This window comes from Acinonyx jubatus, chromosome B3, assembly GCF_027475565.1.
Source record: "Acinonyx jubatus isolate Ajub_Pintada_27869175 chromosome B3, VMU_Ajub_asm_v1.0, whole genome shotgun sequence".
Classification (NCBI taxonomy): domain Eukaryota; kingdom Metazoa; phylum Chordata; class Mammalia; order Carnivora; family Felidae; genus Acinonyx; species Acinonyx jubatus.
In genome coordinates this window covers 30432140-30459082 of record NC_069386.1, presented here as the reverse complement: position 1 = coordinate 30459082, position 26943 = coordinate 30432140, and the positions used below count along the sequence as shown (strand labels likewise).

Below are 26943 nucleotides of genomic sequence, written 5' to 3'. Positions count from 1 at the left end.
AGCTCCCAGAAACTCTGAGTATGAGTGTTTGTGTGGAGGACCATGGAGGGCCTTGGAGACCCCTTTCCTGGGGCTGGGCTGTGAGTCTAGGCTGAGACAATGACAGGAGTTCTGAGGTTGCAGAGCTGAGGCCCCACCCCCACCCCTCCCAGGAGCAAGAGGCCTCCTGACCGTGACCCTGGCCTGGCTGCACGCCTCCCCCTCAGCAGCAGCGGCTGTGCCAGCCTCAGCCAGAGCCAGCCCTCCCGACGCGGTTGCCTGGTAACCAGCCCTAAGTGACGGAAACCCCAGCAGGCCACTAACGAGGGGGCAGCACCAACCACCTGGCCCAGACCCCACTGCCCCAGCGGCTAAAGCTAAGGGAAGGTTTCGATGGACAGTCCCCCAGCCTGGCCTGCCCACGGTAGGAAGGGATGTGCTCTAGCACTGGGGGAGGGGCCCTGGGCAGGGCCAGGAGGAGCTGTGTTGGCAGCCCCCCAAGACCTTTGAACTGGGGAGCTGCGGGAAGGTAATTCCCTACGGAGGCCGAAGCGAGACAGACACTGGGCAGGAGTCAGGGCTGTGGGTACAGCCCGCCCAGGCCCAAACCACCATCCTGGAAACAGCTGTGCTGCTCTGCCCAGGGCACAGAGGTGGGGGAGGGGATCCCCAGAGAGAGGCCCTGGATGGGAAAGGAAAGGAGGTGATTAGGGAGGCTGGCAGAAGTCCAGGCTCCGGGTAGGTTGCAGCCTCCTGCAACACTGAGGGGGAAATGCATCAGCCTCTCTCCTTTTCACTGGTCCTCCCCCTCCTCTTCTCACACCCCCAGCTCCAGGCTAGGGGCCTCCAAGGAGGGGGCTGCAGGCAGCCCAAAGCTCAGGTGGAGCTCAGCCAGGTGTTTTTCCATCCTGGGTCTGGGGATGGAGAGGGAGGCGGTGGGGGGGGGGGGGGGAGGCCGCGTCAAAACAAGAAGGAAGCTGGTGTGCAGATGGACAGGCTTTCAGGAGACCTAGGTTCAAGGCCTGCCCACCCCAGACCCTGGGCATGTGGCTGCCCCTCTCTGGGCCTCAGTGTTTCCTTGTTGAAGTGGGCTTGGCAGCAGGCTGTTGCTGGTCTGAGGTTTGGTGTCATGGGTCCCGGGAGGCTGAGAGGGGTTTTAGGGGAGCTTTCGGCTGTAGGGGCTCCCTTCAGGCCCTCATCTCTGGGCCCAAGGAAGTTTTTCTGCTTTTCTTCCCTTTCAGATGAGCAGAGCCCTGCTTTACCATTAGACCTCCACTCCCTAACCATGGCCAGACTCCACCCGCTGCTGGGCACTAGAGTATCAGCATTCAGGCAGACTCAGGCCCTGCCCTGGAAGAGATCCCTGCCCAGTCTAGCAGGGAAGCCAGGCTTATAACCAGGCCGTGGTAGCATAGGGAACTGAGGCTAGGCTAGGGCGGAGTGGAGTTTGCAATGCTGTGAGGCTTCAGAAGAAGCCCAGCCTAGAGTTCTGGAAGGCTTCCCATAGGAGAGGGCCTGAGCTGTCCTGAAGACCAGTGGGAATTAGCAAAGAAAGAGCTGGACAAGCAGCAGAGGCCAGTGCTCTCAGCCCAGGAGAGCGTATTCTAAAGCATAGAGGTATGTCCCAGCGAGGCCCTGAGGCTGGCTCTGGGGGCTCTAGTGGTAGGCTGGTTGGAGGGGGCCAGTTAGGAAGCAGGCAGAAGCCAGAGTGAGAAACTGGATCCTGAGGGTACTGGGGAGCCATGGGAAGCTCCAAGCTGGGGGGTGACGGGGTCAGATGTGGGCATTAGAAAGACCTCTCTAGAGGTAGGAAGGTAATGTTTCCTACTGCTTACAAAACCAAGCCAGACCCCCTTGTCCCCCCGCCCCCCCCGCCCCGCCCCCGTGGGCTCTGGCACAACCAGAATGGGGGACCCTACACAGTACCCTATTCTTCAGGCCTCTCTTGGGCAGCCCATCCCTACACAAACACACGTCACACTGAAATGCCACAGTCTGTTTCACATCTGTCTCTCTCAGTGCACTGGGAAACAGCACTGGAAGGAAGGATGGGAAGGATGGTTAATCCACCCTGGCTGTTAATTAATCAAAGTGCTCCCCCCTCCCCTGCAGTAAGGTCCCAAAATTACTGTGTGTGGGCTTTTTCTGTGTAGCCAGTAGGCTGGCAGGCACAGTCCTCCAGAGGGGCCCAGTGAAAGCCCATCTCCCTTTCCTGGTCTTTGGGATTCCCCTCTGAGAGACTGATTTCCTCGGGAGGTGGAGTGGGGCTCCTCTGGAATTTGGGGGCTTCCCACTCCCTGCTCACCTGGTAGGACAGCAGGTTACTGCCTCCCCAGCGGAAGGAAGCTCTGGCTTGCCAGCATACCCATGGGAGGGGCTGAGCTCACTTTGATGAGATGCCTTGACCCTGCCCCTCACCCCAGGTCCTATCCAACCCAGACTCCCTAAGATGGTGTGAGTCCACACTGATGGCTGCTGGGTCAGCGCAGCCCTCAGGCTTTGTGTGGGTGGGTGGCAGAGAGTTCCTGACCACCAACTGTACCTGAGCCTTTGCTCAGAATGGTTTGGGGTCACAGTTCTGCGTGGGGAGTCCCAGCTCCTCCATTTCTTGGCTCTGTGGGCAAGCCACTTCCCCCTCCTCCTCTAGTGCTACCACTGGTTAAGGTCTTACCATAAAGCAAGCTGTGAACTCATTGGATTTGCATGAGCCCTGTGACATGTTCTCATTATACCCATTTGATGAGCAAACTGAGAGGTTAAGGGGCTGCCTTAAGGTCACACAGCTCGGTAAGTCAAACCTGTTTGCCTGTTTTTCAGACCCCGGCTTCATATGGTTGTTGTAAGAATTAAATGAGATGCGTATTAAGTGACCAGCACAGGGCATGTGTCAAGTAGGAGCGCCTTGTCTAGCCCACCCACCAACACTGAAATATTCCTCTGCTAAGTGGGAGTAGGAAAGGGATGAGGAAGCAGAAAGGGCAGACAGGGCTGCAGCAGCAGTCCAAGGGCCTTCCTGGAGGAGGCAATGTGTATAGTTGGGTCCGAAAGGATTGGAGAGAGCACTGCTGTGTGTCTCAGGGAAAGATGCCATACTTCTCTGTTTCTCTGCCTGTAGAGTGGCTGCGGGCGCCACATCTCCCTCCTCTGGGGTGAGAAGAAGCTCCTCGGAGGAAGGAAAGAGATTTGTAAATAGCAAATGTGGCCTCATTAGAGGGAACAACATTATTAATAACTGTAGGTACAGCTGCGGTTCGGGGAGGTGACCTTTTACCTCACCTTCCCAGAGAGCCAAGGGGGAGTAATCAGGGGTGGGGTACAGGAGGAGTGTGTGCCTGTAGAGCCTGTGCAGACCTGGTGGGGGGAGGGGGGGAAGCTGGGGGAGTGTGAAACCTCCCTTCCAGACTTTTCTATGCTACTTTTCTTTGTTTACCCCACCCGAGAAGCCCACAGAAAGACAGGCTGCTCCCTTCTCTGCTTTTGTTAACACTGTCCCTTCCAGCCACAACACCATTTCTCCTCTCCACGACCACAGCCTAATAAACACGTAGAGGCTCCCAAGGCAGTCACCTTGTGTTGATTACCTTCCTTCATCCATGAGACACATGATAGCGGCTTTTCTTCACAGTCTGCACATACATGACCCCTGGGGTAGAGAAGAAAAGGACAAGGTTGGGGCCTTCAGGAGTTCACAGCTGATACCCTATAGAGCTTTTTACCATTTATAGGCAATTTCCCACACTGATTTTGTTCAACACTCACCTCAGTCTGTGAGGCAGATCTCAAGGTTCCCATTTTGCTGATGAGGAAATTGAGGCTCAGAAAGTAACAACAAAGTGGCTCCCAAGTTCCCTACCGTGTCCTTGCTTTTGTAGTGCAAGGTATTTAACTGATGCTGAAAAGGAAGGGGCGAGATACTGATTAAGGGGGCTGCTGTCTTTGTGGATTAAGGCAAGACTCAGTGGGGCTGCAGAATCTTAACTGGCCCCTAGGGTCTCACCAGGCTCATCCCGGCCTGGGTGGGTCCCACTCGGGCTCAGAGAGATTGGAGAGAACATCGGGTGAACTGAGCACACAACCTGAGAGTCCTAGCTCCTAAGAACTGAACCTCCTCCCACCCCTTAGCCGCAGGGCAGAGGTGAGAGAACCGGGTGTTGGGCTAAAGAACGGGGAGGGGAGTGCAGAGGTGGTGAGGAGCAAGAGTGGGGACGAACAGCCTGTTAACGGGGGCCTGGCCAATACCCCCAGTTGTCACACACAGGTGCACCTTCCTGATGCCAAGGTGCAGGAGCCAGGAGATCTGAGTTTTTATCCCAACCTGCTGTGGACCCTCGGGAGAGCCCCAAACCTCTCTGATTGTCTGCTCCCCAGTTCTCTCCAAACTATTTCTAAGGACCCTCCAGCTCTCAACGAAGTGATACTCTCTCCCCCTCCCTGCCACCCAGGTGACCTCCACTTCCTCTTCCCTTTCTACCTCTAGTGTCCAGCCCCTCCTCCTCAGCTCCAGCTGCTTCCTGACTCTTGGAACCTATGGCCTCAGGCCTGCTTTGCCCTCTGACTCAGGCAGCCCTGACCTTTGGGATCCAAGCAGGTGGCCTGGGTGGTTTTGCCCCATGAACTTGCTCTGACCTTTGGCATGTCCACCTGCCTCCCCACTCCTCCACTGCACACACCTGTCCCCAGTCCTTGGACAGCCCAGGAACTGTGAGGGACCAGGTTTCTTTCGAAAAGGTAGCAGCACTGAGAGGCTTCACATCCAAAATCAGATGGTTCAGAGAGTCAGGGCAAATGGAGACAGCCGGTGGGCCTCTCCAGCCCCTCTCTCAGCAACATATCATTCCTGTCTGGGAATGCTCCACCCCATCCCACCTCGTAGGCTTCACATGCTCAGACCTGTCTTACTGAGGGAGATTTGCCAAAAAGGTTCAGAGGTGCCCACTGAGGCCACTTTGTAACCCCCAGCACCCTCACTCCTGGCTCATTACAGTGATGGGGAAATCACCTCTTCCTCAGATGCATGTGGTGCCCTAACAGGGATTGACATATGTTGGTCTGGAATTTGCTCTCACTGGCTGCACTGAGATTGAGGGACAGACTAAGGAACCCTTCTCCAGCTCTCTAACGCAACTAGTTAGTACTGGCCAAGGGAACCGGAGCACCTACTGTGTGCCAGATATCTTAATACAACCTCTTCTAAGCCTTTACAGCACCACCACTATGATATAATTCGTTTTACTAAAATAAGGAAACTGACGCCCAAAGAGGTCAAGTGGCATGCACGAGGCCACGTAGCTAGAAAGTGGCAATGAATGAACGATCTCACGGAGTGACTGCATGAAGGTGTGTGCTGGGCGCGCTGGGCAGCGGTTCGCGGAGTGCGGTGGATACAGACGGTGCACGGCACGCGAGGCCGGGGCCGGGTAGGGCTGGCCGCCGGAGGCCCTCCGCACCCCGGGCCCAGGGGAACGTGGGCTCCCAGAGGCGCTGCCGGGCTCAGCCTCCACCACGCGGGCCGCCCCGCCCCCGCTCCGCCCCCAGCCCGCCCCGCCCGGGACCGCAGACGGCGCCCAGCGGCGGCGCGAACGGCCGCGAGGAGGGTGGCTCCGAGCTCGGTGCTCACCGCGACTTCCCGCTCAGGGCCTGGCCCGACAAGGACCCGCGGCCTCCGCGGCGCTGGACGATGCGGTCGCGGCCCCGGTCAGCAGCGGCGGGAAGCCTGGCGCCCTGCAGGTACGAGCTCGCCCGCTCCGGCGCGGAAAGTTGGGCCGAGTTTGCGGGCGGCGCGTGGGGAAGGGGCGGGTGGCGCTGCCCTAGGGCGCCCCTACCGGCCGGCCGGCGCATGGAGCGCCCCAGGCCTGGGCAGAGGTGCGGCGGCTCCGGGCTGCGGCGGGCCCGGGGCTGGCGGGCTGAGGGGCAGGGGGCGGGCGGCTGCTCCGACTTTCCCCGAACTTCGAGGCTCCCGGGGCCCGGGAGCGCCCCGCAGCTCTGGCAGGGCTCTGGCGCCAGATCCGGCGAGGGGCCGGTGAGGAGCAGCTCCGGCAGGAGCCCTCGGGCCTCCCTCGGGGCCCCGCTCACGTGGACTGCCCGGGCGGAGATGAGGGGGCGGCGGGGGACTGGGCCTGGGGGGCGGCGGGCGCGGAGGCGCCGCAGGGCCCTGGACGCGCCCTGCTGGGACGGGACGGCCCTGCGGTTTCCTCGCTACGGCTTGACTCACCCTCTGGCCGCAGCCCAGGCTGGCGGGATCGCCCCGAGGCGGTGGCTGCCCGAACTCTGCGGCCAGGCCGCCCCCTGCGCCTGACCTCCCGCCAGTCTTTGGGTGTAGGTCCGTGGGCATGGGTGCACGGGCCTTCTTGGGGTGCACACGTGTGCCGGGCCCCAGCGAGGGGAGAACGCAGTTCTGAAGGGGCGTGTGTGCAGATGTGGGCCGTGCACGTACTTGCAAGCACGGGTTTGCATGCGTGGCTGCGGCCTGTGTAACAGCCTGCTGGGGTGCACGTGCGCCCCAGCGCCAACGGGCAGAGCATGGGGACACGCGGAAGCCGCGGGGTCAGGCGCGGCGGCAGCCCCAAAGCCAGGTTGGCCGAGGGCCCCTGGCACCACGGTTATGGGCGGGGCAGGTAGAAGAAAGGTGGTGGAGGCTGATCCTGCGACCCTTCCCCCTCCCCTGGAGCCTGGGCCGCCCCAGGTTCATTGGTTCACGTCAGCAGGGCCCAGAGTCTCAGCTGGGGGAGGTGTGAGAACCCCGGGAAGGGCCTGGTTCAGCCCTCTAGGGGAGGCCAGACGCTGGTCATAGCCAGGCAGGATCGCTGTCTTATTCCTGGTCTTTCCCACCGTCCACGGGCCTTCCGGAGAGCAGCTAGGAGATGGAAGAGGGAATTGCGCTCAAGATTCTGTTTGCCTCCCCTGATGCTTGGTCGGGGGGGGGGGGGGGGGGGGGAAGTCCTTTTCCCTGTCCCTGCCCTAGGCCCTGGCCGAGGTTGATCCTCCCAGCCCAACTCTAACCTCAGTCAGCAGACAGCTTGGTGGCCCAAAAGATGATGTGACCCTGCTCCTTGTGGTCCTGCCCTTCTCCAAACAATCGCTTGCCTCCTCAGTATGTGTGTGTGTGTGTCAGGGAAGAAGGCACCTACATTTTGGCTACTGTCTTGAGTGGGGAGGGGCCTTCTACTGGCAGGAGGTCAGGTCAGCCCCATACCCTTCATAGTCCTCCACTGACTCCCCAGAACCCCCTCATCTCTCCCCTAAAGACTCCCGAGGGTCCCCGGGGGGCTTTGCCTCTATTGGCTGAGTCCCAGGGTAGAGGGGAGGCTGTCTCAGGAAATCTCCAGGGCAAAGGGCATGCAATGGGCAGAGCCCAGGAGAGAAGGACTCCTGGGATTGGGGTGGGTGTGCAGCAGGCCCCAAGGGGCATGTGGGGGTGGTGAGACCAGAGCCAGCACTTAATCAATCCAGAGCTATCCTTGGGCGGGGAACGGAGCCTTAACACCCCCAACATGGTACAACTCCTTGTAAGGTTGCCGTGCAGCTGGTTGGGGTTTTCTCTCTGGGATGCAGATCTCTGTCATAGGGCATTGCTCTCAGTACCGTTGCCCTGACGCCCCTTCCTGTCTCCTAGGCTGGCCTGAGGTGTTGGGATTCTGGCCAGGAGATGAGTCAACTTTGTGAGAGTCCTGCCTGGCTTCCTTGGTGCAATTAAGCTAGGATAGGAGTGAGCATTGGCCCTCACACTACCCTTGGCTTTTCTTGCCCCCAAAATGTGCTGGTCTCACTCTGGGCCTGTGGCTGTCATTGGCCACTAGCCAGAAGGGAGGAGAGGGCTGGGAGAGAGGGCTGGCTTGGCTTGTTAGTGATAGAAACCTGTGGCACCTGAACCATGGCCTAATCATAACAAGAGTGAGCTGATTCATCCTTTCTAAGCCACCTGAGTGTTTCGGAGACCAGGGTACTAGGAGAGGTAGAGGCAGGGCAATGTGGCCTTAGAAGACTGACCTTAGATGACCCTTCACGGATCACTGCGTACCTGCTGCCTTGATGCCTGACCTCTCTGGGCCCGGCTCCCAATCCTTGCTTGGCCTTGCTTCAGGACTTTAGTCTTGTTCTGGCATTCAGTTTTTCCATCCGTACAGTGGGGGTAGTTGCCAGCTAGCACTCTGTGGCCCCTGGGGACTCCTTCCCTGGACAGTCACACCCTCCCACCTCCCTACCTGCTTGTTCCTGGTGCTGTGCTGCCCTCGTGTGCCTTGGAATACCCAACTGCAGCTTAGGGGCTGGGATGCACACAAGGCTGTCCTTCTGGACACTTTTGGGACCTTCCTGCTGGTGTCACAGCACCATCTACTGGACAGCCTTGGCTCTCCAGCTGGGGGCAGGGCCTGTACAAAGCTGTGCACCCCACTGCCTCTCCTGGGGGAATAGCCCTACCCTGTGAAACCAGGCCCAGTGTCTGTGTCACTCTGGGCTGAGGGACCTGGGTTCCAGGCTTAGCTCTGACATTTTTGATAAGACTGGCAGGTCAGAGAGTGAGAGCTGAAGAGTGTCTCAGGAAGTCTGAATTCACAGACAATGTCCAATTCCGCATCTTGGCTGCGGTGGGCACCTTGAGAACCCTATAGCATCTGCAGTGAGAGCTATAGTGGGAGGTAGGAAGCCTACCTCTTGTCCCATCTCCTTTATCAGTGACGTTGGGATGAATGCGTTTCATCCCAATATGGGGAACGGGGGTAGCCAAGTGAGCTGATCCTCAGACTGTGCTCTGTAAAGTCTGAAACCCCAAGAAAGGGGTCTTGGGAGTCATGTGGAGAGAAGCTGAACAGAAGGAGGCTCCTGGGATGGGGGTGGGGAGTATACATTGGAAATCTCTGTGTTGTATGACTCATGCGTTCATTCATTCATAGTCTTTATCGAGCATCTACTAAGTGCCAAGTTCTTAGGTGTGGCAACAAGCCAGTGAGAGCAGCAGTCCTCCGTTGCTTGTCTGGAACCCGTTCTGACAGCCCCTCCCTTTCTGTCTTTCTCTCTCTCTCCCCCAGGTCAGCAGTTGAGTAGCTGGGGCCCCTGAGGGCTTGAAGCCTTCACAGTGATGGCGGAGAAGCGGCCACTGGGGACCCTGGGGCCTGTGGTATATGGCAAGCTCCCCCGCCTAGAGGCAGACTCCGGACCCGGGCACAGCCTGCCCCCCTCTGCTGGTAACCAGGACCCCTGCAGCTACAAGGGTGCCTACTTTTCCTGCCCTATGGGGGGTGCTCCCAAGGCAGGGTCTGAGCGGTTGGCATCCTGGACCCCATACCCACCCTTGTACCCTACCAGCGTGGCAGGACCCCCTCTTCGGACAGACAACCTATTGACCAGCTGCCTGCTCTACCGCCCACCAGCAGAAAGCTCTGAGAAGGTGCAGGACTCTGGCCCTGTTGAGCTCCTGCCCTTCGGTCCCCAGTCTCATTCCTACCCAGGCCCACCGTTGGCGGCCCCCAAACCTGTTTACCGCAGCCCTCTGTGTTACGGGCTCTCGACTTGCCTGGGCGAAGGGGCGGTGAAGAGGCCACTGGATGTTGATTGGACAATGGTGACTGGACCCCTGTTACCCCCGGCTGACCCGCCTTGTTCACTGACCCCAACTCCTGGCAAGAGCCAGTCTCTGGATGGCACCTTCTTGCGTGGGGTGCCGGCTGGGGGATCCGGCAAAAACTCCGTGGGCTTCTCCCCGTGTCAGGCATTCCTGGAGAAGTATCGGACCATCCACGGCACAGGCTTCCTAGCCTCCAAGTATGCGGGTCCTTACTCTGGGGACCCCAAGCAGGCATTGTCTGAGGGACCCCCAAGTCCTTGGACCCAGCTGGCCCAACCCTTGGGGCCAGCCTGCCAGGATACAGTGCCCACCCACTACCCGCTCCCTCACCCTCACCCTCCACAGGCCCTGCCTTGCCCACCAGCCTGTCGCCACCCAGACAAGCAGGGCAGCTACAGCTCAGTGCTCCCACTGCAGCCTCTGGGAGCCCACAAAGGGACTGGGTACCCAGCTGGCGGGCTGAGCAGCCCCTACCTGAGGCAGCAGGCAGCCCAGACACCCTATATGCCCCCAGTGGGCCTGGACACTTTTTCCTACCCCTCTGCCCCGCTCCCAGCACCCTCACCAGGCCTCAAGCTGGAGCCGCCTCTTGCTCCCCGGTGCCCGCTGGATTTTGCTCCCCAGACACTGGGCTTTCCTTATGCCCGGGATGACCTCTCTCTCTATGGGGCATCCCCAGGGCTCGGAGGGACGCCACCTTCCCAAAACAGTGTGCAGGCTGTGCCACAGCCCGGTGCCTTCCAGCGAGGATGCCAGCCTCTCCCTGCCAGCCAGCCATGCCCAGAGCCCGGAAGGCCTGCAGAGAAGCCGGTGCGGGAAGCCGAGGAGAAGATGTGGCTGCCCAGCTGCAGGAAAGAGCAGCTCCAGCCCCAGCTTGATGAACACCCTGGAGCGCCTATTGTCATCGAAGATAGTCCGGGCCCTCGCACCCCGCCGGCACTCCCAGCCTGTGCCCAGGAGCGCCAGTCTCTTCCACAGAATCAGGGTACGCTGCCACCCAGCTCTCCACCCATGCCTGTTATTGACAATGTCTTCAGCCTGGCCCCCTACCGTGACTATCTGGATGTGCAGGCACCTGAGGACGCGGCCGAGCCTGACTCAGCCCCTGCCCCCAGGGAGAGCCCTGCCAAAGGCTGTGGGGAGCCCCTGCCAGCCCGGGAGACCCCTTCGAAGGCACGATGCTCGCTTCGAGAGGAGGTGGCACTGGACTTAAGTGTGAAGAAGCCCATGGCAGAGGCTCCAGTCAGGGTTCCTAGTCCTGCAGCGCATGCCAAGCCCCCGGCCCTGGATGCCCCCGGTGTGGGAAACACGGTCTCGGGTCTGCCTGACCTGGAAAAGGTAGTCCCAGAGGCACCCGGGGCGCCAGCGACTACAGAGGCCACCCCTAGGACCAACTTCCATAGCTCCGTGGCCTTCATGTTCCGAAAATTCAAGATCCTCCGGCCGGCACCCTTGCCTGCAGCCGTGGTCCCATCTGCGCCTACCCCGGCCCCTGCGTCTGCCCAGCCTGTACCCACGCCCACATCTGTGCCCCTTGGTCTACAGATTCTCAGCCAGCCCTTGCCCGTGGCCTGCTTCAACCTGGCGCTGCCCAGTCCTCCAGCTGTAGCCATGACGTCCCCGACCCCAGCCCCTGCTCCGGCTCCATCGCCGGCCCAGGCCCAGGCCCCGACTCCGGCTTCTACCCCCGCCACGGCGGACTCCCCAGAGCAACACTTTACAGGACTGCATGCGTCCCTGTGCGATGCCATCTCGGGCTCAGTGGCCCATTCCCCACCCGAGAAGCTGCGCGAGTGGCTCGAGATGGCCGGGCCGTGGGGCCGGGCGGCATGGCAGGACTGCCAGGGTGTGCAGGGGCTGCTGGGCAAGCTGCTGTCACAGCTGCAGAGCTTCGTGTGCACCCAGCAGTGCCCCTTCCCCCACGTGGTGCGGGCCGGTGCCATCTTCGTGCCCATCCACCTGGTGAAGGAGCGGCTCTTCCCACGGTTGCCCCCCGCTTCCGTGGACCATGTGTTGCAGGAGCACCGTGTGGAGCTGCGGCCCACCACGCTGTCAGAGGAGCGGGCACTGCGCGAGCGGGCCCTGCATGGCTGTACCTCGCGTATGCTCAAGCTGCTGGCGCTGCGCCAGCTGCCCGACATCTACCCTGACCTGCTGGGCCTGCAGTGGCGTGACTGTGTGCGCCGCCAGCTGGGTGAGCATGGGGCAGCCCCAGTAGCCACCGGAGCTGTGTGAGCGAGTGACAGGTGTGTGGGCTGTGTGAATGGTCACGGCTAGGGGCTGAGGGATGCCTGGACCTTGGAAAGGGCAGGGAGGCCCAAGAACTCATGCTGGGGAGGGGGCTGGCCATCCAGGGTAGGCTCTGTGGACCCCCCATCCCCACCCCCCCCTCGCCCCAGCACCGAGAGCCTTCACAGCCTCCTCTGTAAGCCTCTGAGCATGCCAACCGCTCTGTCCCTATGGAAACTTTCTCGGCCTTCCCCGGTGCAGCACCTTCCCAGATTCCCTCCTCCTCCTCTGCTGTGCCTTCTCTGGCTTTGGCGCAGGCTTCTCCTTTGGGTTCTAGGGCTCTGACCAGGCTGTGTTCTCTATCTGACGTCTTTCCCCACTGTGTCTGTGTCCCGCCCGGCTTCCCTTCTGGGCTTGGGCCGCAAAGAACTGAATGCATGTTGGCCTGTTGCACCTGATGTCTGTCTGACCCTTAACTCCTCCCAGACCCACGCTCCTGAGCTTCCCCCTAAGTCCTCTGTCCCCCGCCTTCTCCATCTCAGTGAATGGCACCTCATCCCCGAAAGTGGGCAGGAATCCTCCATCCCCTCCAAAACACTGTTGCCTTTTGAATGTGTAGTGTTTCAGTCCTCCCGCGTATTTATGGGTAGTGCACCCATAAGTCGGAGCAGTGTTTTGTGGTTTGCTTTTCCCCTACTAAATGATGCCTTGTACATACTGTTCTTCAGCTCACTCTTTTTGTGTCCTGGAGCATCATGTGCATTGGTGTGGGTAGCTTGGCCCCGCTCTCAGGAGCTGCTGTGGTGTTTCATGGTGTGTACACTCACTTCTTCAGCCAGGACTTTGGTGATGGTACCAGGCGGTGTCCATCGTGGCCTCTCCTGCATGTGGCATAATGAAGCCTGAGGCCTGTGACCCTCTCGGTAGTCTTTCTTCCCTTGCTGCTCTGCCATCCCTGCCACCAAGCCTGTGTCTGGGCTGTGTCTCCACAGGAACTGTTTCTTGTCCCCTTGCCATGATGGCAACCTTGGCCTGGGCCCTTACCTTGTCCAAGTTTCAGGTCAGGGTGGAGAAGACCCTGAGGCAATGAGGCACAAATGTGGAGCTTGGGGTCTGGGTGACAAGCATTGCTGTCCCCTGAGCACTTAAACAGTTGGGACATTTGCCCTAATGGGTGCAAAGACCGTCTTGTTTCTGTACAATTGGGCTGTTAGGCCTAGAGAGGACAGGGCCGTATTTCCTGGACAGCTTGCTGGGCAATGGGGCCCAGGCACTTCATAGTCCCCTCCTGCTCTGACTGAGCCTGCTGGAATCTGGGGCAGAGCGCAGAGTTGACTGGGACCCAGCTTCCTGCCTCTGGCTGGATTTGGCATCCCAGTCCCCACTCCCTCCCTGGGCTGTGGGTCCTCCCCCGATCCTTGGGGGGGTCCACCCTTCTGTGGGTGTCCTTAGTGTTACCCTGACAGCCTCCCTTACTAGTAGGTGTGTTCTTGGTCAGAAGCCCCCCCCCTTCTGTCCCCTCTGCTGCTTCCTCCACTCCAAGCTCTGGGGTGGTATGATGGAAAGATGATGGTGCTGATGTATAGCAGGGCCCTCTCTCATACCTCAGTTTCCCTGCCTGTACAGGCCAGTGGTTCCTGGCCTGTTGGCCCCTTTCTTTTTGTTCTTGCACCAGACACTTCTCCTGAGCAGTACCCTCATCAGACAGAGCTCTGGTATCACCAGGGGAGAATCACACCCTTTGGTTTGGTGGTCTGGCCTCCAGCATGTGTGGGGAAGGGTCATGATGTCTGTGACCCTGCTGGGGCCACCCAGGCCCGAGCAGAGCGGAACCACTGGTTTAGGTGGCTGGGAGGCCAGGAGATGGGACCTAAGGGTGTTGGGGTCTGCAGCCTGACTGTGTGTTCATTTTCCAGGTGACTTGGACACTGAGGCTGGATCTGTGCCCTCCTCAGAACCCACCATGGCCAGAGATGAGCCAGAAAGCCCAACCCTGGCCTGGAAGTCACCTGCCCCCAAGGCCAGGAAGCCGGGGAGGAAGCCACCAACCCCTGGCCCGGAGGAAGGAGAGGCAAATGCTGGGGAAGGGTCCCGCAGTGCCTCACCTACCCCTGCCACCAGCGCCAGCCCACCTGGCCCCACACTAAGGGCTCGCTTCCGCAACCTGCTGGAAACTGCCTGGCTCAATGGCCTAGCACTGCCCACTTGGGGCCACAAGGCCTCAGGGCCGGATCGGCCCGTGCCCCACCCACAGGTGTTGGGTGGCCAGAGCCATCACCTGTAGCACTGGTTGCTGTTTGGACAGCTGCTGTGTGGGGGTCACTCTGTACCCTTATCTTGTAGGCCAGCGGCCCAGGGCCATCAGTGGATACACCGTTGGAGCTTCTCCAGCTCTTGCTGCCCCCACTGGGCTGGAGACCCCGCTTTTAACTTGAGGGCCTTCGTTAGAAAGAACTACTTCCTGTTTTTTTCCTTAGAGAAAATGTGTGGGCTTTGGAGCTCAACAGACTTGGGCTTGAATCCTGGCTCCTGTGTTCCTTGCTGTGTAACCAGGCAAGTCACTTCCTTCCTTGAGCTCCCAATTCTCCATTTGTAAGATAGGACAACGCAGCCTACCTCACAGGGTTGTTGTGGGGTGATGCCTGACACACACCCATTAGGGTTTGCTCTCTGCTCCCTTCCCAGGACCGGGGCCTAAATCCCAGCCGGGGCCTGGAGTAGGAGGCTAAGGCAAGCAGAACCTTCTTCTAGAAAGTCTTTGTGTGTCATGAGACTTGGTTATTGTACAGTGTGTATGACTTACACTTTCTAGAGTCATCCCCAGGAAAGCCTGGGGCTATACCCCCTCACGTGGTGTTGGGCCCTGACCCCCCAGCCTGGAGCACTCTGGGGAAGCCTGCTTCTTCCCTCCTGCACTACAGGGAGTGCAGGGATACAGCCTGGGGCTGACATCCTGTGTGTTTTCCCAAGAAGTTGTGTTTGCTAGAAGTCATGCAGCTGCAGGGACTAGAACAGACAGGCTGAATGACAGCTCGGTCCTGGGAGGTCTCTGAAGATATGGACTGGGGCCCCTGGCACTCCCAAGCTAGAGCCCCATCCGTCATGCCTGCTATGAGTTACCTCCTTGCAGAGTGCTAACCTGAGCCAGAGGCTGGCAGGCTGGGCCTTTGGCCTGGCTAAGGTTTGTCATAAGGCTGTGGGCCCTGGAGGCAGGCCATTAAACATTAAAAGCAATTGGGTTGTTTTTGGACCTGGGGCCTGGCTGTGTGTTTGGCGGGGCGTCCACAGGTTTAATAGGCCATCATCAGGTGCCTAGTCCTTAGTAGTTCTCCCTGTTCCCAGCCCAGAAGGTGCCAAGGCTCTCTGGCACCACTGTGCTGGCTTGCTCTGGCCATGTGGGTCCTTGTCACACCCACGGGGCAGCCACTTCCTTGCTTGGGGAAAGCCCGTCCCCTTGTGGGTCCTGGTGGCTTTCGGTCTATAGCACACCACCCGGTGAGAAATGCTAGTCACCACACACCCCAGCACCAAGGACATGCCCACCAAGGTGTACTTCATCCTTCACACGTGAGCTGGTGTGGGGAGACCCAGCACGCCCTCCAGAGACCCTGCCTCTGCTGGGCTCTTCCTGCAGAGGTTCGTCCTCGGGGCTGCTGTGGTGGTGTCTCACTCCATCTAGACCGGAGGCTGGTCTACTAGGGCTGGTCAGACCTGCCAGTGTCAGTCCTAGTGTTGGTGAGTCTTTCCTGAGCCCAGCTACAGGATCCCTCCTGGCTCTGCTTTGTGCCAATGGCTGAGCCCAGGCCTGTTTGGTTAGGCTTCTCTCTGACTCGGGTGGCCTCACTAGGCAAGACGCTGGGTGCGTCTCTGGCCTCAGTTAATAAAAGGAAGATGGCACTCAGGTGAGCCTCCAGCTTGAGTGAGGCCCTGCCTCCTGGCTGCCCCACTTGGGGCTCTAACCCAGTACAAAAGGCTGAGGAGCCCGACCCACTAGCTTTGCCACCAGGAGTTAAGCCTTCAAGGTAAGTGACGGGGCAGCTTTGTCTCAGAGCCGGTGTTTTGGAAGGAAGAGAGCAGAGCTATGCCTGCCAAGGGGATTATGAAGAACCCCCCCTTGGTAATCAGGTGCTTCCTGCTCTGCCTTGTTCTCACTACAGGGGAGATGGAGCAAGGCCCAACCCTCCTGCCTGAATGTGCCTCTTCTGACCCCACAGTCCCCCTCCTAGAGTAGTGTCTCCAGCCCATGGGCTACCCCCTAACCCGGCCCGCTGCCCCTTCAGGCCCAGCCGCAGCTGAGGAAGGCTATAGGGACATCCCAGCCAGTGAGCACCAAGCCCTGCTGCAGGCTGATCTCTGCACTCCAGACCTCTTCCCAGGCAGTTCCTTCAGCCCCCAGCCCAGCCTAGTGCAGCCCTTCCAGGCCCCAAGTCAGGGGAAGGTCCTGCAGACCCCCTCCTATCTCTAGCAAGACAAGCCCCTGGACTGAGGCTGGCAGGGAGGTGGGCTCTTCAGGGACATTGTTGCCTCCATAGGGACCCTGGCCCTGGGTGGTCTAGCTGCTGCCCCTCGGAGGTGTCTACCTCTGTAGAGCGATCCATCCCATTTAACACTCCCATCCCAAACCCCCTGCCTCTGTCCCAGAGGGACCCACCTCCCAGGCTCTGTGTCTTCTTGAGGCAGTGAAAGCCTGGGCTCCTGGGAAGAGGGTGCTGGCTCCCTTGGAAGAACCTTGAGAGGCCCCTCCTATGATTACTATGACTGGCAGGGGGTCCCTTGCTTCTTTCTCCACTAGCCACCAGATCAAATCCTCTGTAGACCTCTTCTCAGATGGGGGTGATGGGGCCAGAGAACGCTCCACTCCTGCCTCTAGTTTAGAGCCTGGGACTCCAAGCTTGGCAACTGCTTCTCAGACCCTATAAACCTCCCAGACCCAAGCATCCTGTCAGAAGAGCCGAAGCTTCAGCTCAGCACAGAAGCTAGAGGCTTCTGTCAGCCTCTGCCCTTCCATTGAAGTGTCCTTGGGTTTGGGCTTGCTTGCATCCACTCTGAGTGGGCAAGAGATCCTGAAGAAAGCCCCTACTCAGAGAGGCCTGGGTCCCCTGACAGACTTGGGCCCTGCCTGCCTCCTCTGTCCCTGGTGTGAGAGAGCCAGGGTCGCCCTCTCCAGCCTTCACTGCCACCCCTCCACTTGCCACCTGCTGGCCCTGAGGACACACTAGGTGTTCCCAGCCCTGTCCACTACCAACCTACCACCCTTGGCATCACCAAGTCAGCAGGTGGCAAGGGTGTCCAACTGAAGGACTGGTCCTTACCAGATCTGCCTGGCACTTCCCCAACACTGCCTTGCAACTCAGGGGCATCCTAGGACCCCAGCTTCTGGTAGCCTGGTCCTTTCCAGTTGTCAGCTTGGAGCCACCCTCTGGACCTGTGAATGCTGTTGCATCTGGAGTTAGCTTAGATCCCCCTCCTGGCAGCCTGGTCTCCCAGCTTTCCTCAGGAAAGCTCTCAGGAGGCCTCTCCTGGCTCAGCTGATGCCATGCTCTGTACACCAGACTTGCTTTCCACGTAGTCCCAGCAGGTAGCCCTTTTCCCATGTGGCCCCTGCCATGTAGACCCTAAACCTCCAGCTGGGCCCACCCTTGCAGAGGAGGTACCCACGGCTTCTGTAACAGTTTCATGCTGGGCTCCATCCCAGGGACCTCTCGGGGGTCTGGTGCCATGGACCTGACACAGTCCAGGCCCCCTTCCTCCTCACACATCAGGGGCTCTGTGTCCACCGAGGCTCCTGACTGCTGCGAGACCCACACAAAGGCCTCAGAACCACAGGCCCCTTTCTGACTGATGGTCCTTCCACAGCCTGGATATTCAAGCCTCTGGGCAGAGGTTTAATGACCCCCAGCACATTCTTCTCAACCAGAGAAGCTACTTGGCACCAGGCCTTGGCTCTCTGGGCTGAGCTGGGTAGTAGTGGGAGTGTCTCTGAGGCCACCTGGGCAGAGGGGCTCAGTCCTAAGCAACCAGCACTCACAACTCCCGCCGTGTTCCTGTCAGCTCTCCTACCTTGGCTGCTGGGTTGCTATCCCAATTCAGCCACTGGTCATGGAGAGACCACCTCAGGAACCCACAGCCAGCTGGGAGGGTTTCTGCACCCCTTTATATGGTGCCTACTTGGGTGGGAGGGGCTTTGGGATCTGTTGGGGGGCGTGGGCTACAGGTCCTCTCTTCTCCACCCCAGCTCAGAAGTCTGCCCCAGAGGATGGGACTGCCCCCCTCGCAGAGGTGATCTGAATCAGCCAGTCCCAGCCCTGCCTTCAAGCAGAGCCCGTCCAGGTTTGTTTTTCCAGCTGGCCAGCAGACCCAAATTCCCAGTGATGTCTGGGTGGCCTATGTCCTATCCCACTGTGTCCCTTGCCCCTGGAGAGGAGTCTGGCTCCAGTCCTGGCCTGGAAATCGGATACCTTTGGGTTGGAGGCCACATCTGGCAGGTTCCAGTACAGCCTGCCATGGCCAGGGCAGGTACCATGTCTGAAGCCCCAGGCTTGCCTGCCAAGGCTCCCATGCTCCTCTCCACTTCCATGCACATCATCTATGCACCACTCCTGATGAATCCAGGCTCTGTATGTGTTCACCAGCTCAGCTGGGAAGTTGCATTGACAGTAAGGAGAATAGTACCATCCAAGTTGTTGACCAAGAAGGGAGAAGCCTGGTTTGGAGATGGGTGGAAGAGGGGCTGTGGCACAATGTCTGCGAGCTCTTCTCTGCTTAGCTTCCTTTTTCCTTGGCCCTCAAAGAAAGCAGTTTTCTCCATGTCTCCTACCCTGCCCCAAGCACACAACACTGCCCCTGGTCTTTCTTTCCCTAGAATGTCTCCTCCACCTCCCTGTGGGACTGACAGCTTTGTGTTGCCCTGGGATCCAGTGAGATGTGGTTATCCCTGCTTTCCTCAACAAAGAGGGCCAACTGAGGCAGAGAGGTGGAAGTCCCCACCCCCCATGGCCCCAGCCCTTCTCTGGGTGGTCATGCCTAGTGGGTGCTAAGCTTAGAGGCCTCCCTCTTACCAGCCTTCTCTTAGCTCAGGCACATGCTGTCCTCACACCCAGCTTCCTAAAAGAGTCTGTTTCTAGTAAGTCTTGGCTCCATGAGGCTGGATGAGGCTCTAAGCCTGGGGTTAGGGCCCTGCCCTGTCTGCCTCTCAAGCCCCTTCCAGGCTACGGAGAGACCTGGGCCCTCCATTGCTACTGATACCCACTAGCTGTGCCCTGTTCATGTCCGCTCCCTGCAGCGAGAGGTCAGTCTGGGTGCAGAGTCGGGTGGAGGCCTAGGGGTACTTTGTGCCCACTAGCTCATATCCGTGCCCTGTGGTAGCCAACATGTGCCAGCTCGTGGGCCTGGGCTCACTCAGCCCCAGTGGTGAATGGAAGGATGCTCACTATCTTCTAGAACATGCCCACCACACCTTTGTGCCTCCTGGATTCCTTGGCAGACCTGTTACCTACCCCTCTGACTGCCCTGAGGTCCAGCTGAAACCTTCCCTGCCCACAAAAACTTTTACCTGAAAGGACATCCCCACCCCTACACCCCCTCACTTCAGAGCTTTTGGTGGGAGTTCATGTTAGGGGTTGGATATTAGGGGGTAACATTTAAGAGTGGAGAGTAGGACCCAGATAGCTGTAATTCCCACAGGGCCAGGCTCTCATCTGCCGTGGCCTCTCCTTCCAGGACAGCTCAATGCCCTGCTTCCTTTGGTCTGGGGCTGGCTGGGAGCTATGGTTACCCTTGCTCAATTTGACTTCCAAGGCGGTACTGACATCCCTGTGAGACAGAGGGGAAGGCTGGCCTAGTAGGGGTTGTCAGGGGCACCACAGTCAAACAGGCCTTGGGTCTTGGCACAAGGTGGCCTAACACCCTTCTAGTTTTGTGCCCTGTAGGGTGTACCTGGAGCACCTGGAGCCCAAGAAGCTGCCCATCACCTTGGTGGTCCTGAGATCAACGCTCTGCCCATGATGAAGGCTGAACCTGCTGAGCAACCCAAAAACAGGTGCTGTCCCTGCACCTTCCACAGCCCTTGTGTTGGGAGGGTGTTGTTCCTAGAGGCTTAGGGGATGGGAGCAGATCACAGATCGAGAGGACAGGGTATCTCCATAAGCTGTCATCTGGGCTCCTGGGTGGGACCTCTGAACCTGACCCTTCCCCTGTGAATCACATGGCTAAAAAAAAAAAAAAAAAAAAAAAAGAGGAATTGTCCAAGGTTTACCCGCAGTGAGGGGCAGAGTGGGACCTTGGCTCTTCCTTACTCAGATACAGCTTTCTCACCCCTCTGCAGCCAACAGAGAAGATGGGTGGGCATGTCCAGCGAAGACTTCACCTTCATTTATATCTGGAAAGGGTAGGAGGGAATAGGGGGCTGGGGCTCTGCCTTCACTGCCACCTCTTCTTCCATTTGAGCACAGATGGCATCTGGGCAGTAGCTTGAGTGGCTTAGACCAGACAAGGCATCCCCCAGGTCCACAACCTGGCCTTGGGCAGAGTGCTTTTTTCTGTGTCTTGATCCAGAAGCCCAGGACTTTGAGTCTGTCTCACTAAAGGTCCTCAGTCCCCCAGACCCTGGGCATTCTCCTCTCCCAGCCCTGGAGGATCCCGGGGCATTGCCACCCCCATGGCTGCCACACCAAGACAGGCTTTGGCCACTGAAGTTTCCCCCTGGAGCCTCAAGCCATTGCCCTGCCATCTTCCAGCCCCTGGAGGGACACTCAGCCTGTAGCTCCTGGGCCCTGGACCAGACCTGAGGCTACTTCTGTCTTGTATGACTCATCTTGGCAGATTCAACACAGCATTGCCAGATGTGCTAGGCTGGGCTTGACCCCTTCCCCACTGCAGTGGCATCTATTTGTAGAGGTTCAAGCAGGCTGTATTCTGAGGGTGGGGGTAGGGTCTGACTTAAATGGACAAGATGTCCCAGGACATCTGCTTAAGTTCTTGGCCCCTGTGGCCTCTTTTGGGCATGATGCCTTGTCATGTGTGGGTTCCTGCATATGGCCACAGGAGCCTCCCCTACCACCCTCCCTACCTCAGGCCAGTGTCAGGGCCCCTGTGCTTCTAGGCAGAAGCCCAAGTGCAGAGCCAGGCCTGGTGAATGGTCCCCAGGTGCTGACAGTGCTGACCAACCAGCCACGGGCCTGAGCTCTCTCACTGTGGCTGGTGAGTGACACCCCCTCTTTCCCCACCCTGCTGTTCCTCCAAGGCCAGGTGTGGGCCCACCTGGCCTTTGTCTGCTTCTGGCCTCTCCTTTGCCTACCAGGCTCTCAGCTGAATGCAACAGTCTTGCCTATTCCCTTGACTGTCCTCAATAGGAACCTTATAGAGCTACTCAGACATTATGTCTGTTGTCTGCCAGGCCCTTACAAGAGACATGGCCACCCTGGTAGGCCTAGGGCCAGCTTGAGGTACCCAGAGGTCATGCTCTCCTTCTGGGACCTAGCTCCAGTGGCTCCCAGAGACCCTTCCCCATCTGAGCAATGGCCTAGTGGGCAGCTACCACTTCTCCCATGCAGGGCACCTTGCAGGAGCAGGAGACAGGGGAGGAAGGTCAGGCAAGAGCTCTGTCCCTGCCTCCACCACTTAAGGTTCATTGCAGGTGAGGTGTCCATTCCTGCCTGCCTCCAGGCTCCCTGAGTTACAGGTTTCATCTTGAGGTTCCCAGTGAGTGTCAGGGGTGGGAGGGAGGTGAGCCTCAGCACTCCTCCCTGATCTTCAGGGCCTGGGCAACCACTGGCCCAAGAGAGCCTTGGTCAGCTGGTTTCCCCACTGCCATCTCCCAATACCTGGGGCTGCATGCTCTGTCCTCTGGGTGGGCAGAAGGAAGAAGCAGTATTCCTACCTTCCACGTTCAGGTCCTAGTAAAGCCCCTGCCATGGGGATGTGGTGGTCAAAAATGCAGGCTCTGGAGTCATTCACACAGCTGGGGTTTGAGCCCAGCCCTGTTACTTTGTGACTTTAATTTTTTTTTTAACGTTTATTCGTTTTTTGATAGAGATAGAGCGTGAGTGGAGGAGGGACAGAGAGAGAGGGAGACACAGAATCTGAAGCAGGCTCCAGGCTCTGAGCTGTCAGCACAGAGCCTGACGCAGGGCTCGAACTCACGGACCGTGAGATCATGACCTGAGCTGAAGTTGGACGCCTTAACCGACTGAGCCACCCAGGCGCCCCACACTTTGTGACTTTAGACAAGTCACTTAACTCGTAAGCCTCCCTTTCTTCAGATGTTATATGGGGACAATAGCACCTGTTTCACAGGTACTTGATGAGCACCCGGTTGTTGGCAGGAATGGAGTCCAGAGGTGGTGACAGGCGGGGTGATTGAGGCCAGATTGCATGTCCGTCTCTCTGAACCTCTTATTCATCTGGAATAAGATGCGTGGCGCTAGGGTTGCTGCGAGAATGGTCTGTGTGCTGCTTGTCACAGGCCCTGGGAAGTGATCCTGAAGCCCCATCCTGCCCACAGGAAAGACCTGCTTAGGAAAGACTCACTCATCTGTATGGGGGAGCGGGTATTCCCGGCCCAGGCCAGACCCCTCCACCATCCTGCTGACCCTGGTGGTGACTGTCCAGCCTGACGGCCATCTGGCTGACTCACCTCCCCGGGTGGACCCTTTCTCCTTCCATGTTGCAGGTTTATCTATCACCTCCAAAGAGGTCATGCCAGGCATGAGGGTTCTCCTCTTGTGCCCCCACCGAGGGTGTGTACTGTCTGAACTATATCTTCACGCAAGGCCTCACATGAGGCTTGACACAGCCTGTTTTGTAGAGGGCCAGAAAACAAAGCCCAAAGAGGGGAGGGGCTCAGCTCACCCTCAGGCTCTGTCCCTGTCCATCCCACTGCTTTGCTCCCAGGTCGCCTACAAGGATTCCTATGGTAATGGAGGTGACTCAAGAGAACAGGGCTGCATAATCCTCCCTCCCTAGGACAAACCCTAATGGGGAAGTTTTAGATATCCTAACAGTCGGGGGAGTATTTCCCAGGGTACCCTCTTATACCCTGGCCTGCCCCGGCCCTTTTAGTCAAAAGTTGTGGGTACGTGGAGAGTGGAGACTGACTGAGGGTATGTGCATGTATCAGGCTGGTCTTTGAGGGGCTGGGGTAGAACCTTGGGGGGCAGGGGCCCCTCAGGGGTATGAATGAAGGACAGAAGAACATGTCACCGACTGTAGTCAACCCGTATATGGTGACCTTCTTGCTGACCCTCTCTGGCATCTTGGTGTTGGCTGTCATCTTTGTCTAGGTCCTGGGCTCCTGGGGCACCTCATGGGGCCTGTTGGCTCTTCTGTAGGTGGGGAGCCTAAAGTAGGACTACACCTGAGTCTCTGTTTCCTTCCAGGTCACAAGTTCCGAGACCATCCCCCCTCTGCTGCCAAATCTCTCTCGTGTCCCAGTGGGCCCAGGAGCTGTTGGAGTTTTGTGAATCAAGGCCTTTTCCCACCTGGATGTCACCCAGGAGGTCACCAAACCTGCCTGCAGAGGGCATGATGCTATACATAGGAAACCCTGAAGACTCCATCAAAAAACTATTAGAATAAATGCATTCAGTAAAGTTGTAGGATACAAAATTAATATACAGACATCGGTTGCATTTCTATACGCCAATAGTGAGGTAGCAGAAAGAGAAATTAAGGAAACAATTTATGATTACACCAAAAAGAATAAAAGACCTGGGAATGAACTTAACCCAGGAGAGGAAAGACCCATACTCCAAAAACCATAAAACACTGATGAAAGAAATGGAGGATGACACAAGTAGGAAATAGTCCATGCTCATGTACTGGAAAGACATTAGTCAAATACAGTTAAAGTGTCCATACTACCCAAAGCAATCTACAGATTCAGTGTAATCCCTAGAAAAATACCAATAGCACTTTTCACAGAGCTAGAACAAATACTTCTAACATTTGTATAGAACCACAAAAGGGCTTGAATAGCCAACGCAGTCCTGAGAAAGAACAAAGTGAGAGGTATCACAATTCCAGATTGTAAGATATACTACAAAGCTATAATAATCAAAGAGGTATGGTGCTGGCACAAAAATGGACGCAAACATCAATGAAACAGAATAAAGAGCCCAGAAAGAAACCCACAATTCTATGGCCAGTTAATCTCTTACAAAGATGGTAAGAATATACAACAGAGAAAGGACAGTTTCTTTAATAAGAGGTGCTGGGAAAACTGGACTGCTTTCTCACACCATACACAAAAATAAAATAAGTATCTAAATGTGAGACCTAAAACATAAAACTCTCGGAAGAGTGTTTGTCTTAGCAACAAAACATTGGTCTTAGCAACATTTTTCTAGATGTGGTTCCTCAGGCAAGGGAAACAAAAGCACAAATAAACTATTGGGACTAAAATGAAAACCTTGCACAGTGAAGGAAACCATTAACAAAACAAAAAGGCAAGTTACTGAACGGGAGTAGATATTTGTCAATGATATATCTAAAAAGGAGTTAATGTCTAAAATATATACAAACCTTCTACAACTTAAAACCAAAAAAACACAAACAAAAACAAGCAAAACCAGTTAAATTTTTAAAAACAGGGAGGTGGGGAGGTGGGGCACCTGGGTGGCTCAGTTGGTTGGGCCACCGACTTCAGCTCAGGTCATGATCTCACAGTTTGTGAGTTCGAGCCCCGCATCCGGCTCTGTGCTGACAGCTCGGAGACTGGGGCCTGCTTCAGATTCTGTGTCTCTCCCTCTCTCTACCCCTCTCCTGCTCATGCTTTGTGTCTCTCTGTCTCTCAGTAATAAATAAACGTTAAAAAATTAAAAAAAAAAAACAAGGAGGGGACCTGAATAAACATTTTTCCAAAGAAGACATACAGATAACAACAGACCCATGAAAAGATATTCAGGTCTCAGTCAATTGAGCACCCCACTCTTGATTTCAGCTCAGGTCATGATCCTGGGGTCTTGGGATTAAGTCCCATGTCGGGATCTGTGATGAACGTACAGCCTGTTTACAATTCTCTCTCTCCCTCTCTCTCTTGCTGCCCCTCTCCCCCACTTGTGCCTCTTTTTCTCTAAAATAAAAAAAAAAATTAAAGATATTTAACATCATGAATCATTGGGGAAGTGTAAATCAAAACCACAATGAGATATCGCCTCACAACAGAACGGCTAGTATCAAAAAGCAAGAGATAACAAGGGTTGGTGAGGATGTGGAGAAAAAGGAACCCTCATGCACCACCATTCTTGGGAATGTAAATTGGTGCAGCCATGTGGAGTGGAGGTTCCTCAAAGATTTAAAAATAGAGATATCATATGATCCCCTTATTCCACTACTGGTTATTTACCCAAAGAAAATGGAAACACTAATTTGAAAAGATATATGCACCCATGTGTTTATTGCAGCACTATTTACAATAGCCAAGGGGCACCTGGGTGGCTCCGTCGGTTAAGTGTCTGACTTCAGCTCAGGTCATGATCTCATGGTCCGTGAGTTCGAGCCCTGCATCGGGCTCTGTGCTGACAGCTCAGAGCCTGGAGCCTGCTTCGGATTCTGTGTCCCCCTCTCTCTCTGCTCCTCCCCCCATTCATGCTCTGTCTTTGTCTCAAAAGTAAATAAACATTAAAAAAATAAAAAAAAATAATAAATAAAACACAATATTACAATAGCTAAGATATGGAAGCAACGTAAGTGTACGTTGATAGATGAATGGATAAATATACATGATATATGTGTGATATAAATGTGATATATATGCATACATACACACAATGGAATATTAGCCATAAGAAGGATGAGATAATCCCATTTGTAACAACATGGATGGACCTAGAAGGCATTATAATAAGCAAAATAAGTCAGAGGAAGACAAAACTATATGACTTCACTTGTGTGTGGAATGTGAAAAACCAAACAAAGAAAGCAGAAACTGGCCCAGAAATACAGAAAACAGCTGGCAGTTGCCAGATGGGATGGGTTGGGGGCATGAGCAAAATGGGCACAGGAGAGTGGGAGATACAAGCTTCTGGTTGGGGAATGTGAAAGTCATGGGGAGGAAAGGTACAGCGTAACGAATACAGTCAATGACACTGTGATCGTGTTGTATGGTGACATGTGGCAGCTACACTTGCCGGGGGGCATAGCATAATATACAGTTGTGGATTTACTATGTTGTACACCTGAATCTAATGTAACATTGTGTGTCAATTGTAATTTTAAAAAAGTTTCTGTGAATGCGGTCTCCCTGTCTCTTTTGTACTATACTCACCCTTCTTGTGATGATATGAAATGATGAAATGCCTACATAATGACATGAAGTGAGGTGATTGACGTAGGCACTGCGACGTAGCATTAGGCTGCTTGTGACCTTCTGACATATGGCAGGATCATCTGCTTCCAGACTATGACTGATGACAGGTAACTAAAACCACAGGAAGTGAAACCACAGATGGGGGTGGAAAACCGCTGTATACATATATAAACCCACGAACATCCATCTAAATGAGACTTTTACCTCCTTTTTATGGAAAGTTTCTATCTATATGGAGGTAAAGAAAAAAACAATCCCATCACTCACTTACAATAATTATCAAATACAGATAATCTTGCTTCCTCTATGCTCTCCAAACTCTGCTTACACTGGATTAGCTGAAGCAAATCCCAAACTTCATATAACATCAGCTATAAATTCTTCAGTATGTATATCTTCAAGATAATGATTCTGTATTTTGGGGGCACCTGGGTGGCTCAGTCGGTTAAGCGTTCGACTTCAGCTCAGGTCATGATCTTACAGTTCATGAGTTCGAGCCCCATGTCGGGCTCTGTGCTGACAGCTCAGAGCCTGGAGCCTGCTTTGGATGCTGTGTCTCCCTCTCTCTGCCCCTCCCCTGCTAGCGCTCTGTCTCTGTCTCTGTCTCTGTCTCTCAAAAATAAACAAACATTTAAAAAAAGTAAGTAAAATAGTATAGTGGACCTAATGGGAGATGGGGTAGGTAAAAGGGCTCTGTCCTCTATATACTGGGGATCTGTGCTTTGATTGCTGATGGCTGCATTTGACTACAGAGGTGCAGACAGAGAGGAGGGCAGCCTTTGTTGTGGCACCTTCCCCACTGTAGCAAGCCCCTTCCCTTTGACTGAAGTGACTTCCAGGAAATTTAGAGTGCTGGAGCTGTTTGCTT

At 56.2% G+C, this 26943-nt stretch overlaps 2 protein-coding genes across 5 annotated transcripts; both read left to right on the top strand.

The window, feature by feature from the left end:
- The first annotated feature begins 267 nt into the window (after nt 1-267).
- CB3H15orf39 (chromosome B3 C15orf39 homolog) lies at nt 268-15020 on the top strand. Of its 4 annotated transcripts, none has more exons than XM_027067801.2 (3): nt 268-403; nt 9006-11735; nt 13687-15020. In XM_027067801.2, exons 2-3 carry the CDS (start codon nt 9056-9058, stop codon nt 14052-14054), a joined length of 3048 nt encoding a protein of 1015 aa, XP_026923602.1. In that variant the 5' UTR covers nt 268-403; nt 9006-9055; the 3' UTR covers nt 14055-15020. The 4 variants fall into 4 exon arrangements, with proteins under 4 accessions (XP_026923602.1, XP_026923601.1, XP_026923603.1 ...); XM_027067800.2 differs by lacking the exon at nt 268-403 and adding an exon at nt 5568-5706; XM_027067802.2 differs by lacking the exon at nt 268-403 and adding an exon at nt 5568-5706 and having other exon boundaries at nt 9006-11787; nt 13687-13825.
- A 136-nt stretch (nt 15021-15156) lies between these two features.
- Nucleotides 15157-25317, top strand: LOC113602039 (uncharacterized). The gene is made up of 3 exons (XM_053223712.1): nt 15157-19808; nt 21801-22009; nt 23146-25317. The coding sequence occupies exon 1, from the start codon at nt 17659-17661 to the stop codon at nt 18805-18807; it is 1149 nt and encodes a 382-aa protein (XP_053079687.1). The 5' UTR covers nt 15157-17658; the 3' UTR covers nt 18808-19808; nt 21801-22009; nt 23146-25317.
- Nucleotides 25318-26943: the final 1626 nt, after the last annotated feature.